This window comes from Chelonoidis abingdonii, chromosome 3, assembly GCF_003597395.2.
Source record: "Chelonoidis abingdonii isolate Lonesome George chromosome 3, CheloAbing_2.0, whole genome shotgun sequence".
Lineage (NCBI taxonomy): Eukaryota > Metazoa > Chordata > Testudines > Testudinidae > Chelonoidis > Chelonoidis abingdonii.
In genome coordinates, this window is record NC_133771.1 from 32,675,103 (window position 1) to 32,688,808 (window position 13,706).

The 13,706-nt window shown below is 42.6% G+C and overlaps 1 protein-coding gene across 4 annotated transcripts in view; it reads left to right on the top strand.

Annotated features, from left to right (window-relative positions):
• Positions 1–13,706, top strand: part of ADAM17 (ADAM metallopeptidase domain 17) — a 443,735-nt gene that overhangs the window by 53,713 nt on the left and 376,316 nt on the right. The window contains exons 12-19 of one of the 4 annotated variants that reach the window (XR_012655481.1): positions 157–356; positions 1,451–1,554; positions 2,331–2,465; positions 4,007–4,137; positions 5,809–5,887; positions 7,194–7,282; positions 8,650–8,706; positions 11,042–11,764. Coding sequence is in view for 3 of the 4 variants with exons in the window: in XM_032777454.2 (XP_032633345.1) it covers positions 157–356; positions 1,451–1,554; positions 2,331–2,465; positions 4,007–4,137; positions 5,809–5,887; positions 7,194–7,282; positions 8,650–8,706; positions 11,042–11,392 (1,146 nt within the window). In the remaining variant the exon portion in view is untranslated. Of the gene's footprint in view, positions 1–156; positions 357–1,450; positions 1,555–2,330; positions 2,466–4,006; positions 4,138–5,808; positions 5,888–7,193; positions 7,283–8,649; positions 8,707–11,041; positions 13,064–13,706 lie in introns of those variants that run through there. The other 3 variants (XM_032777454.2, XM_075063687.1, XM_075063688.1) reach the window with 3 other exon arrangements.

A 13,706-nucleotide genomic window follows, 5' to 3' on the forward strand; every position in this document is an offset into this window, starting at 1 on the left:
TAAGGTATCACAGTGGCATTGTAAATAGAATAAATGTTTCTTAAAACATCAGAATTGGGGGTTAGGTGGGTGATGGTGTCAGTCTTGGATGTATTGTGGTGAAAGGGAATGATGCACTCCTTCTCAGTGCTGCTCTTACCACTCATGATTCTTTAGATGTTCTCAAGCTGCAGTAAACAATCCATCTGTAAGACCATTCAGAGCAAGGCCCAGGAATGTTTCAAAGAGCGCAACAACCAAGTATGTGGGAACTCCAGAGTGGATGAAGGTGAGGAATGCGATCCTGGCCTTTTGAACAGGCATGCTGATCCCTGCTGCTCTGCTGACTGTAAACTGAAACAAAATGCCAGGTGCAGGTAAGAGATGTTAAAGCAACAGCCTTGGTTGGGAGGGGAAGGGAATGTGGGGCTGGGTCAAAAACTTGTTTGCAGTGCAGCAAAATGCACTCTTCTGGACCCTAGATCTGGTACGTTGAGACTTTCTCTGCTGGGCAAATGAGCCTTGGGAGAGTTAAGGACTCCAGGAGAGAGCTTTGGTGCATGCCATTACTTAGTAGCCTTGGTGTTAATTCAAGCAGTAGTACTGAGAATACTTTGTTCCATTGCTCCGCTAGGAACTGCACATCAGTGCAGTATAATGGTAAATTCTATACCAAAAAAAAGATGTCAATTGCAGCACTCAAAAGTCAGAAAGTGCCAGTATTAAGGTTCCCTGTGCAACCTTAACACTGCCCCTTCTGCATGTGCATTGCAAGGCTGTCTAAATCCATGGTCATATGTTATCCAGGACCCTAGCAACACCTACTGTGCAAGCTGGACATTGACTATGGTAACTAAGCTCTGTCTTTACTGTCCAGTCTGCACACACAGTCCAGATCTGCTCCCATTTACACTGGGGGAATTGTGCTTTAGTCATTTTGGTTTTGGATGAGACATGAAAGTTTAGTCCTTTCCTAGCATAGAGTTCATTTGTAACTTTACTTACGAATGTGGATTTTTAAATATTTGCATTGCAGTAGTGCTTAGGGGGCCTTGTATTACATGCTGTGCACACACCATAAGAAACAGTCCTTGCCCTGAAAAGCATAGTCTAACTAGACAAAACTGACAAAGGGTGGGAAGGGAAACAGGCACAGAGAGATGTGAAGGGACTTGACCAGGGTCACCCAGCAGGTCAGTGGCAGAGGCAGGAAAAGATCTCGTATGTCCTGAGTCTGTCTAGTGCCTTGTTGAGGGGCCCACTCTCCCTCTCTGTGTGTAATGTTGTATATGTGCTTATGTAACCCATTCTTCAGCACACTTCAGAAAATGAGGGACAAATATATCTGATAGGCAGAGCTCTAAGAGGAGAAGTATACGTGCTTCCATGGGTTTGTCACGCTCTTAATGTTAGCACTTATTTATTTCTTGAGTAGCCTAATATTCCACCTCTCCTTCCGCTCTTCTCACAGTGATCGGAACAGCCCCTGTTGTAAAGGTTGCCAATTTGAAAGCGCTCAGAAGAAATGCCAGGAAGCCATAAATGCTACTTGTAAAGGAGTGTCCTATTGCACTGGTATGCCATTGTTACATTTCCCTTACATGTGCAACTGAATGCTGCAAGCTCAGGGCCCCTGTTTTACTAGCTTTTGCTGCCTTTTATGCAACTTGTATGTTTACTTTTAGAGTTCAGTTAAGCACCAAGAAACTCTGTCCTACAAACTAGTTGTTTAGTTGTCCAAGAATTGTTCTGCTCTCCGCACCTGCGGGGGACCTGGGAAATGGCGTTCTTGCCTTTTAAATTAAAAAAAAAAAGAGAGAGAGAGAGAGAAAAAAGCGCCATTGCGAGGCATAAAGTGTGCTCCTGAATCTTGCTATGGCAGGATGACTTTGCTTTAACCTCTGCTTCCCCACCAGCTGCTCACTTCCCTTTTCTGCCTCCTCTAGCATCTGATAGCAACTCTGCTTGAAGATGAAGAATCAGCCCAGACAGTCGCCTTTCCTGGCTGAAGGCTGGCTAATCCTGAGAAGGCTGCCTACCATTTTGTGCATTTTATCTTATTAGGAATTATCACAGTATCTGAATGCTGTGAGCCAGTTTTTTCATTTCCCCTCCCCCATGTGGTCCCCTTCCTTCTAGACATCTGCCAGATGTACTGCTGCTCCTCAGAGTGCTTGCAGCAGCCCACTAAGGGTGACTAGAGTCTCGCTCCAAGAATGGGCTATTGGGAGTCACTGTATAATGAGCATCTGTGGCTCAGTCTCCTCTTCAGCACAGGGAGAATGACCTGTGCCTTTATCAACCCCGTGTGTACTAATGCAGTCATCCCTTCTAAATACCTGTGTCTGTAGGGAACAGCAGTGATTGCCCGCCCCCTGGGAATGCGCCGGATGACACGGTCTGCGTGGATTTGGGCAAGTGCAAAGATGGAGAATGTGTTCCATTCTGCATGAGGGAGAAGAAGCTGCAATCGTGTGCATGTAACGGTGAGCAAAACCGGATCGCCAGCTTTCCCGAGCAACGTGTCTTGTTAAGGCCCCATGAGCACAGTTAATCTGTAACCTAGATGAGAGCCATGCTATCAGTGGATGGGTCCTTGACCCCAGGTCAGGATTTCAGACAAACAAACACACCTCAAAAAGTCAGAGGCTGAAGTTTTTGTCTTTCGGCCCTTACTTTCGTTTCCGGTATGAGGAGGGGCTGAGGAAGCTACTTTGACATCTGGGCTGGAGCAAAGCAAACAGACAGGGTTATAGATGAAGCTGATACGCTGGGGCTCTCTGGGCAGTAGAGATGTCTACACTTTCCCTTGGCCCCAGCAAGGCAGGCTGGGGAAGGAATGTCTGACAGGCAGCTGGGAGGCGCAGAGGGCTGTGGCAGCTACACCAGTTGTCTACACAGAAAGAGCACTTGAGAAGAGTAACTAAGGGTATGTCTACACTGCAGTAAATGACCCCGTGGCCCAGCTGTGGCTGGCCCAGGTCAGCTGACACGGGCTTGATTGCAGGGCTATAAAACTGCAGTATTGACATTCAGGCTAGGGCTGGAGTCTGGGGTCAGAGATCCTGTGAAGGGGGTGGAGGTCTCAGATCCTGAGCTCCAGCCCAAGACTGGAAGTCTACACTGCTATTTTTAACCTGCACCCTGAACCTCACGAGCCTGAGTCAGCTGACCTGGACTCTGAGAATCGGTGCTGTGGGCTTTTATTGCAGTGTAGACCTACCCAATGATACATTAAAGGTCTTTAATGTGATGTAGCAGTTGGAAACCAGAAGGAAAGGCAGCACCATGTGACCAGCCAGCTCTTCCCAGCCCATCAGCAACTGCCACATGTGCCACTGTTGTAGACAGAGGGGCTAGTGACAGGAGGAAGGGGAAAGGAGTGTTTGGAGGATGTGAAGGGCAAGTTTGGGCTAATGGAAAGAATTCCCTCATGCATGTGTCTCTTATAGACTCTTAGAGATATGCCCCCCCCTCTCCACACACACACTTTCCTCTCCCCCTTTCCAGGCTCTGTACAATCCAGGGGCAAAGATCAAAGAATCACTAGCTCAGATCCCTGCACCTCTTCCCTCATTGTTCAGGCTGTGGCTGCTCTTCCTATCTCCAGATGCCTGCTCAGAAGTTTGACAAGGCCAGTAGGAAGCTTTTAAAATGTTATTTGCACACAGATGTGAACCCGGGCTCAGATGCCTTTGAAACCCTTCACCTGCCCTTGACATCTGATGGCTGCAGTAATTTAACTTCCAGAGCTGAACAGAAAATGGCTTGAGCTTTCTGCCTCTCCCCCACTCTGCTGCATGGAGCATCTTGCCAAGCTTCAGGCTCTGTGTATTCTGAGCAGCTCAAGAAGCTTCTTTGTGTGACTAGAGACTACACAGTCCTCCATTCCACACACCGTCTGCTGGGAAGGGGCATGGTCAGCAAGAGGACCAGGAAGCAATCCCCTCCATGCTCAGAAACTCTTGGTTATGGATAGAAAATAACCACAAGAGTCGGGAAAAACAGTTCGCTGCTTTTATTTTAGAAACGGACAATTCCTGCAAGGTTTGCTGCCGGGACGAGCATGGCAAGTGCAGTCCGTACGTTGATGCTGACCAGCAGTTCCTGTACTTACGGAAAGGAAAGCCCTGCACTGTGGGATTTTGTGACATGAATGTGAGTGTTCTTGGGAGCCAGATGCCCCAAGCATTCTATTTATGTAAGAATAGGCTTTCTAGCTAAAACACCGGGAGCCTTTCCCCTTCATGTAACCTGTTTCCTCTTGCTTGTTCATACAGTAGAGTAGCCCTAGACCTGATCTGCTGAACAGCCTTTCTGCCCCTGAAATGAAATCTCTTTTTTCAGGGCAGTGGAGGGAGAAATCCTTTGTACAGGGCACTGTGCATCTCCATAAATGCCCTTCTTACTCATACCTGATTGACTTTCTCTTGTGCACTGCTCTGATGTAACGGTGCCGCTGACAGTGTAGCACTACCAGAAGCCAGCCCTGGTCTTTCCCTAAGCATTGCATGTTGTGGGGTTGTTTCTGCAGTTGTTGCACAAACTCCAGTGACATCAGTGAAAGCAATCCCTGTGCAAGGAGTTCCTGTGTTCCTGGACCCTGCCATATAGATGAGTAACACTGGAGTTTTGATTATTTATTTATTTTGAATTCCAAGGCCATTTTAATGACCCTGGTATTTCAAGAGCAGAGCTTCTTTATCAGTGGAGCTGCTGGGATAAGGTTCACCATGTGTGTGGTTTGAATAGAAAGAAAATAAATGACTGTGAGTGAGCTCTGTTGTTTGTAGAGGGGATCAGCCTTGGTAATGTAGAAAAGCTATGAAAAGCAAAGGGGTAACAGTCAGGAGTAATATACAACACTTGAAGGGGCCCCATGGAATCCCATTTAAAGTTGTGAAGCAGTGGTTGAAAAAGTTAGTCACTGGACTTCTGGAGTGCTCTTGTTTCAAAATCTTGAAAAACAAATGAACTATTTTTTGCTTAAGCTCCTGATCTGGAAAGATGCTGAGTGCCCCCATTTCCCGAGGGCTTTAGGAATGCTGGCTGCTCAGCATCAGGTCCCAGCTTTCTTTTTTTAGAATAGTTTCACAAACATGCCTGGCTTTTCCTCAGAAGACCAACAACAAGAGTATTTCATTCCCCTGTAAGGATGGCAATGGCTTGATGCTTCAGGGGACGGGATTGATAAACAGATGAGCAAATGATGAAAATCTCTCCATTTGTCATCACCATTTCCTCTCCCAAGTCAGCCTGAGACCTAACCTGCTGCTGAACAGTGACATCTCTCTATACATATGTAGTAGGTGGTTTGGGAGAGGAAATGGGTTGAGATGCATATGATGCACAGATCTGAGTAGAATAATATTTAGTATTTATATCAAATTCAAGGGGTAATGTTTTCAAAGGAGACTTAGATGCCCAAGCTTGTTAGTTCCATTGACTTTCAGTGAGAATTATGCTGTCTAGTGCCAAAGTCACTTTTGAGAATTTAACCCTAGGCCTCCTAAGCTTTGTACAGGCACTAACTAACCTCAGTCAAATACTACTCTGCTTTAATGGACTGAAGTTACAATTAGATTCTAAGAGCTGTTTTTAGACAAGCAAATCAAAACGGAGACTTTCCTTAGAGCAGTCACTGCAGCTAGTCAGAAATGGACTTTGGCCATTGAAAAATGATATAAATACATGTCCATAAACTCTGCAAAATACATTTTGACTGTGTAGTTACATTTCGTATTATGTCCTTTTCATGCCCTGTGACCAGGATGGTTAAGGCGTAAGTAATATAAGATCATTCTTTGAAATAAATGTTTACTTTTGCAGGGCAAATGTGAGAAGCAAGTGCAGGATGTGATTGAACGATTTTGGGATTTCATCGATCAGCTTAGCATCAATACTTTTGGTAAGTTAAGTAATCCAGCTATGTGTTGTTTTTTTATGTTTTGTTTTTTCATTTTTTAAGGTACCTACATTCCCAACTACTTCTACCCTGAAGGCACTGTGAAAAGAATCAGATTGGCGGATGACTATTCTTGCTGTGTGTGGGCCAAGTGGCTTGACCTCCCACAAATCACTGTTCATATCTCAGAAGGTGGGGCTGGGTAGGAGTTGTCTTCCTAATGTAACTTAGTGCATCATGTTAGAACTGAAAATATCGATGTCCCCTTCTAAATCTTTAAAGCTACAGTCAGTTTTCTTGCATTTCCTGCTCTATTATTATTATTTGCAAGCATTTAAGAAGAATGATTCTGCTCCAAGAAGCCTTCAATTTAAAGAGAAAGCAGTAGACAGAGGTCAGAGGAAAAGGAGTAACAATAGGTGATTTATATACCAGTCACCTAGACTTGTTCATAGGCAGCACAGTTAAATGGATCTTTAAAGAAGAATTTCAAGGTAGAGGGGGTGGGGAATTTTCTGTTAATAAATACCACAGTATAAAGTAACGTACTGCAAGGTGGTTGGTTATACTGAATCCACACACTCCTCAAGTGGTTGGATGTATGTTGTCACTAATCTTGCACCTTACAACACAAAGCATGGAGATATATCCTGGTATAACAGCTCTCCTCACTATGTTGTAACCATATCAGAAGATGTCAGTTACATGATTCTGTAATGGTAGGGTAACAGACAGTGTAAGTTCAAGGTAAATGCCACATTATCTGCAGGGTCATTATATGGCTTTCAGTCTTCTGGACTAAAGTCTTATAAGATCTAAGAACTGCAGTTTTCCAGGTGATTAATATTAAAACTACTTAGTAACTTCAAACAGAAGTATTGTGTGTCTCTTGATATTTGGAAGTAAGCATAGTAATAGAGTAGGCATGTGTTTTTGTTATTTGCACATGAGATCAGAGTTGTGAGTTGGCATGTGAGGGGCTCGCAGTAATGGAAGATATGCCTTGGAGAACTAAAGTGCACCCAGCCTGCTAATGTGAAATATTGAGAGACATCTAGTACTAAAGAGTTAAAGGAGGCAGAGAAAAGGATTTGTGACTTCAAGCATCTTTGAGGTTTAACTTTCTGAACAGATATTTTATATGGTCCCAATCCTGCAGCCCTTATGCATCTGAGCAATCCTATGACTTTAGTAGGGTTACTCGCAGGAGTAAAGATGGCAGAATCGGGACCTATATTTATGTACATAAACAGGGTTTGTGTGTTGTCTTTGGCATATAACTAATTGGTTTGGACTTGATTGTTTACAGGGAAATTCCTTGCTGACAATATAGTGGGCTCAGTACTTGTGTTTTCCTTGCTGTTTTGGATTCCTCTCAGTATTCTTGTCCATTTTGTGGTGAGTAAACCTACTTTAAGGTGACTGACCAGTTTGATCATATTGTAGGCGGAACTTATTCATACACGTAATGGCAAAGATCCAAGGGTAAGTTTTTAGGAGATAGCCCATAAAGGTAAAACTGTTATTATTTGGGACCTATCATCATTCCTTAAGCAGGTTAAACTCCCACTAACTTCCATAGAGCCCTTCGTAATGAACCCTAATGTTACCAAAATGCTGAACTACTTCCTGTTAACGTTAGAAGATTGCATCAGTGGAGAAATGTTAATTTGGGGTTGTTTATTTTGGCTAGCCAGTGCTACTTAGAATTACATAATAGATGATGATCATCTTCATTGTGAGTGCTGGCACTATGCTTGGAGTCATAGGCCACTTCTATACGATGCGCCGTTTCGGCGCGTTAAAATCGAATGCTCGGGGTTCGATATATCGCATCTCGTCTAGACGGGGATATATCGAACCCAGAGCGCGCTTACATCGATTCCAGAACTCCATCAAAACAAACGGAGTTCCGGATTCGACATGGCAAGCCGCGCACATCGATTCCACGCGGTGAAGACGGGTGAGTAAATCGATTTTAGATATTCGATTTCAGCTACGCTATTCTCGTAGCTGAAATTGCGTATCTAAAATTGATTTTCGCGCATTGTGTAGACGGGGCCATAGGCTCTGTCGTCAGCAGAGAAGCTGAAGTTGCCTGCTGTAGAAAATGGAATAATTTAACCCTGAGTCTGTTAGATCACATCGGTATGGCAAAGTCTCACCTCAGTCGCCAAAACAACTGTTTCCTAAGAACTCCTCTGCTTACATTAGCGAGCAGAACCGCTGAAAGTCAGCCCACTTGGCCTGTCAGGAGGGAATTAATTAAACAACCCCCAGAAACTGGCATTTGCACTCATTGTGAGGAAGTGGCAATGAATACTGTAGAATTCTGCATTTTGCTGCAAACCTTTCTAGTATTTCATATACATTTAAAGGTTTTAATTGACCACTCAAGGAACTAACAAAAATTAGTTGCTTAAACAGAACTGGGAACTTGGTCGCTTTGGGGATATTATTATTATTTCTTTTGCTGTGGTGCCTAGGAGCCTTGCTCATGGATACTTTGGCACAGTCTCTCCAGATGGGAGGTTCTCTAATAGGGGTGGTTTCTTGTACAGGAGTCACTGCCTGTGTAATTGCAAAGAAGCCTCTCTCTCTACTAGCTTTTCTCTTCCCTGCGGAGGTAATCTTGGCTATCTATCCCAGGGGAATCAGCTGGCTGCAGTTTGAGACTGGGAGTGCAATGGGCTGTGAGGGGAAAAGAATGTGCCTTCATCTGGTCAGCAAACAATATAGGACTGACTGGTATGTTTTCTTTATAGGACAAGAAATTGGATAAACAGTATGAAGAGAACACAAAATCTCTATTTTGTCCCAGTGTAAGTTTGCTGCTTTCAAGGAACAGTAATTGTTTTAACTGTATGTTTGCAGAGAGCTAGCTTTGAAATGTAATGTTTATTAGAAAAAATGATCTTGAAAGACATTTGTGGAGTAATCCTCAAAGAACGCCATGGTGTCTTCTGCACAGAAACTCTGCCAGAGGAAACAGAAATTGAGTGTTTTATGGTTTTTTTCTTCTAGAAGGAATGTTAGTTTTGCTTAAATGAAATATTGTGGCTTTGCTTTTTGCGTCTGTGAGTGGTGACGTCTTTATCTCACTGAAGGTGCACTGCTCCTGAGCACTAGCCATGGCATGTTATGCAGGGAGCTGCTTTGTTCTGCAAAGCTGTGTGTCCTGTGACAAGTGTTTGCGTTCAAGTTCCTGTCTGGGTCTGTGCTCAGCAAGTTTCAACCACTGACCTCTTGTCCCTGGGCCAAGTGATGCAAATAAAACGGAGTTTCCAGAGGCAGAAGTATTAATCTGATGACTTCAGCAGTAGCAGAAAAGTCTCTTCCTAGTGCATTAGTTATTCCTTGCAAAGTGGCCTTTTAGTAACAGACTATCCTTTTAGCAGCTGGATGTTCCAGCTGAAACTAGATTCGCATATTGTGATCCTTGGGCTGCTTCCAGTTGGTCACTTGAACTTCTGTCACAGGGCTGAAGGATCTGTCACTTTTCAGGCAGTGACACTTCCTGCTAGTTCATACTCTGCTGAAGCAGCCCATATAACTACCTATATAATTGTAGCCCATTCCAAGACCCCCTCATTTTTATTTCAGTGTAAGCACAGTGTCCAGTGCTTTGAGCGGATGTACAATCTTCATTAATAAAATGAACAGACCACCTGATCTGTTAACATTAGAACCCTCCCAGATGCAACAAAAACCTCTCTCCATCATTCATTTAACCTGCAGAACAGGCCTTGAGGAATGATCCTGGGGGTCAATAAATGTGAGATCTTGTAAACCAGTGGGGGAAGCATATGCGAGAATCAAGGACTCCTTACTGAGAAATCCCTGCCTCCAGCTCCCCTCATAAGTAAACCAAGGTGCTATTAGCTTGAGCATCTCAACTGCCAAAGTATATTGTGAAAGCGGCAGGTCTCAGACAACATGGCACGAATCATCTCATCTTTATACCTTAACCTTTATCTGGAAACATTTTGGAAGCTGGTGCAATGGTACAGTAGAGATGTAATGTGCCCCCTGCAAGAAACACTGCTTAACGTGCAATACGTCCTGCACCAGCTGCTGTTAGAGTGGTCGTAGATTGCAGCCCCAGTAGTACACATTGTGACCTTGTACTCTCAAGATGGCAAGGGCACGATCTTTTGTCTAAACCAATGTAAATCAAAAGCAGCATGGCCAGTGCGTAGGATACTGGACTGGGACTCAGATATCTGGGTTCTCTTTCTGTCTTTACCGCTGATCTGCAGTGTGAGCTTGGGCAAATCTCTTCACCTCTCTGTGCCTCCTCCTCCTTTATTAACCATTGGAACAGTTTACCAGGGGTTGTGGTGCAGTCTGTGTAACTAGAAATCTTTAAATTAGGATTGCATATTTTTCTAAAAGATCTGCTGCTGTTCCTGCTACAGCTGTTGGACTTGAAGCAGGATTTAATTCAGGGAGGTCCTGTAGACTGTGTTACACAGGAGGTCAATCTAGATAATCATAATGGTTCCTTCTGGCCTTCAAAATCTATAGCCATAGCTGCCCCTGGACAGACCAGAACAGTTAAGTTACAAAGATAACCCTTGAGATTGTAAACTTGACTAACAAAAGCTGAGGGCATTTGGCATCACTTCTGCCAGTCTTTGTAGTTGCATCAATTGGTTCCAGTGAAATAGAGGCATAAACTGCATATTGAGACACACCAGCTCACAGCCTCCCTGAATTGCTTCACATTGAACATGAGTGGCAGCAGACTAGAATCTGCATGAACCACATGACACTCTAGCTGAAAGGATGTTTAATGTTTAACTTAGCCAGTCTGATAAGTCAGTGCCAGCATATAATAATTTGTAACGTACAAGAATGGTCAGCTGAATTAGACAAAAGGCCAACTATTTGGGTTTAGACTTGACCAGTGTAAGGTAACAGAATGTGTTGCCTTGAACTTTAAAGCTTCTCTTCCTTCAGGAAGGCTACCCAAAGCCATCAGGTGACAACTTTTATTTATGCATTACTGTAACTTTCTCCTCCCCAAGTATTCAGACTCCAAAAGGAATGTGTGTTTTGTCTGCTCTCCCTGTGAAGGGACAATGAACAAAAGTTGAATTCCAAATTAGAAAAAAGTTTCCGCCCCCACCTGACTGAGCTGCTTGTGTCTTGCAGAATGTTGAGATGCTCAGTAGTATGGACTCAGCATCTGTTCGAATTGTCAAGCCATTTCCTACTGCACAGTCAACAAGTCGACACCAGCCACTGCAGCCCATTACAGCAATGCCTGTAGTAGCTGCAGCACCAAAACTGGACCACCAAAGAATGGACACTATTCAGGAGGACCCAAGTACCGACTCTCATGTCGATGAAGATTGCTTTGAGAAGGACCCTTTCCCAAATAGCAGCTCAGCTGCTAAATCTTTTGAGGATCTTACAGACCATCCTGTCACTAGGAGCGAGAAAGCAACATCCTTTAAGCTACAGCGCCAAAATCGAGTGGACAGCAAAGAAACTGAATGCTAGCATCTCGCTGCCTTCCAGCCTCATGACTGGGTGCAAAATAAATGTGCATATATTTGATCTAAAACCATTTTGTTTATATAAATTCAGATAGCGATAGATAGATAAGAGATATATTTTGTGAGGGGATGGGAGACTGGGGAAATAAGGAAGTGACCTACTGCAGATGCTGGTCATGTGTATGACTTCCCTTAGTTTATTAGACAATTACATCTTTTTAAAACAAAGAAAAACATCCAGACTAAAACTAGCTTGTTTTGAAGCTTTTGGATTTGGTTTTTCTAGTTTCTTAACCTTTACTATTTCCTTCAACCTGTGGTGTAAAGTGGAACATCCTGCTGGATATTAGGTTGTGTATTTTTATAATTTCGCTTTGTGTAGTTGGAACACAGAAAGACAAAATCATGGTTTTGGGTGTTTTTAAAAAAACTGTAGTGAGTTTTCTGCATAGACTAGAGCATGTAGCAGTTTAGGTACCCTAAGCAGTATAAAATTATTTTGTTTGCAAACAAAGATCAGAGCAGTGAAATAGGTACAAATTGTATTTTAAACAGAGTCTAATACAGCGAACTGATACGTGTTCAGAGTTACTCTGGGTTTCAGTTCTTTATAACATTGCTGAAAAATAGCTTTCATATAACTCTTCCCATTCTGAATGAAGCATTTCTTAAAAGAACACCGTATAATTACAGACCTCTGCCTGGGGAGGTGGGAGGAAAAGAATAGCTGCTTATGTTGAAAGGACACTCAGTTTAGGTTTTGACCTAATTAATTTAGGTTGTGATCTTTACAATGGTTGTTTCAGTCTGAAGTGGTTTCTTTGATTCAACTTTTTTATAAACGTAACACTGTTGCCAAGAAATTTAAAAAAAAAAAAGCCACTTGTAGGACGCACATATAATTTATTATGAGCTCTCGCTGTAGTAGCAGTTTGTTGGAAAAAATACTACTCTGAGTTGCACAGATACTAGTGAATAACAATGATTAATTTCAGCTCATTTCTAAATACTGATAAAAATCAAGGTTTGCCAAATCTGAAAGGACAATATTAACAAGGAAACCTTTTTAACTGTACCGTTTCCAAGAGGGTATTGTAGTAGTGTAATATAAAAAGCCTATAACTTAATGGAGTGGTGCCCCTTTAAGTTGATAAGCTTATTTCCAAAGGCAGAGATGTGAATAGTGTAATGTTTGCTATGAATGTTACATGAAAGTTATTTTCGTCTGTATTAACAGATGGACTGTCACGGTAGAATCATAGGGCAACTATTTACTGCTTGGGTCCTACAGAAAGATCTTAGCTCTTCATCTATCTTACCCCATAATCATGTCATAATGTAACTTTGATTTATATAAACTTTGTTTAAAATGGTTCTGCAACTGTTTTAAATGTCCATTGGAAAGCAGATCTGTGTTCATCAGCCAGGAAAGCTTAACTATGGAAAACTTGTATTTTTAAAATTTGATGGCAGTTAACCAAGCCTGTGACAAAAGAATTGTGTGTTTCCAAGGATACTTGTTACACTAATACTTGAACTTGTGCCTTATGGTATTCATATCTAACGAATCATTATTTTAGTTACGCTGGTTTTTGGATTTGATATGTAGCCATAAAATTTGTTTGAGTTAAATTTAACTTTCCGTACAATGTAATAATAAAAGCTTTTTATAGGATGATGACTGTTTCATTGAAACTAAGACTTGCCACTTCTCACAGATAGGATTTTTACCTAAGACACTAGTGCTCCTTGGTCAAAATCTTTAGTAAGCAGCAAAATGTCTTGCTCCAAACTTGATATACATTGCTCCATTCCTTCTGCACAAAACCAGTGATCGTTCTTATTTTTTAATATGTTTCTTACTACCTTCACTTGTGTGTGAAAAGTTCCATAACTTCTGCAACTAATATATTTGTGCTTATAACAGCAGCAGGACCAAATCCCTGTGCATGTGGAAACAGAAGTAAGTTGTTTTTTTTTAATACTAATAGCAATGATGACAAACTCAAGGCTTGTTCAGGCCTCAGATGTCTTCCAGATAGCAATCAGCTGCATTGCCAACAAGCCCCTTATGATTCAAAGGGAACAATTATTAAGGTTATCTGATCTTATAATGGAATGGATCTCTCAATTTTGCTATGCTTTTGGGGTTGTTGCTTGAATTCTAGACACACATAAGCAAATAGAATATTTTCACCCTAGACCAGTGGTTCTCAAACTAGGGCTGCCGCTTGTTCAGGGAAAGCTCCTGGCAGGCCGGACCAGTTTGTTTACCAGCCGTGTCCACAGGTTCAGCCGATCGCAGCTCCTGCTGGCCA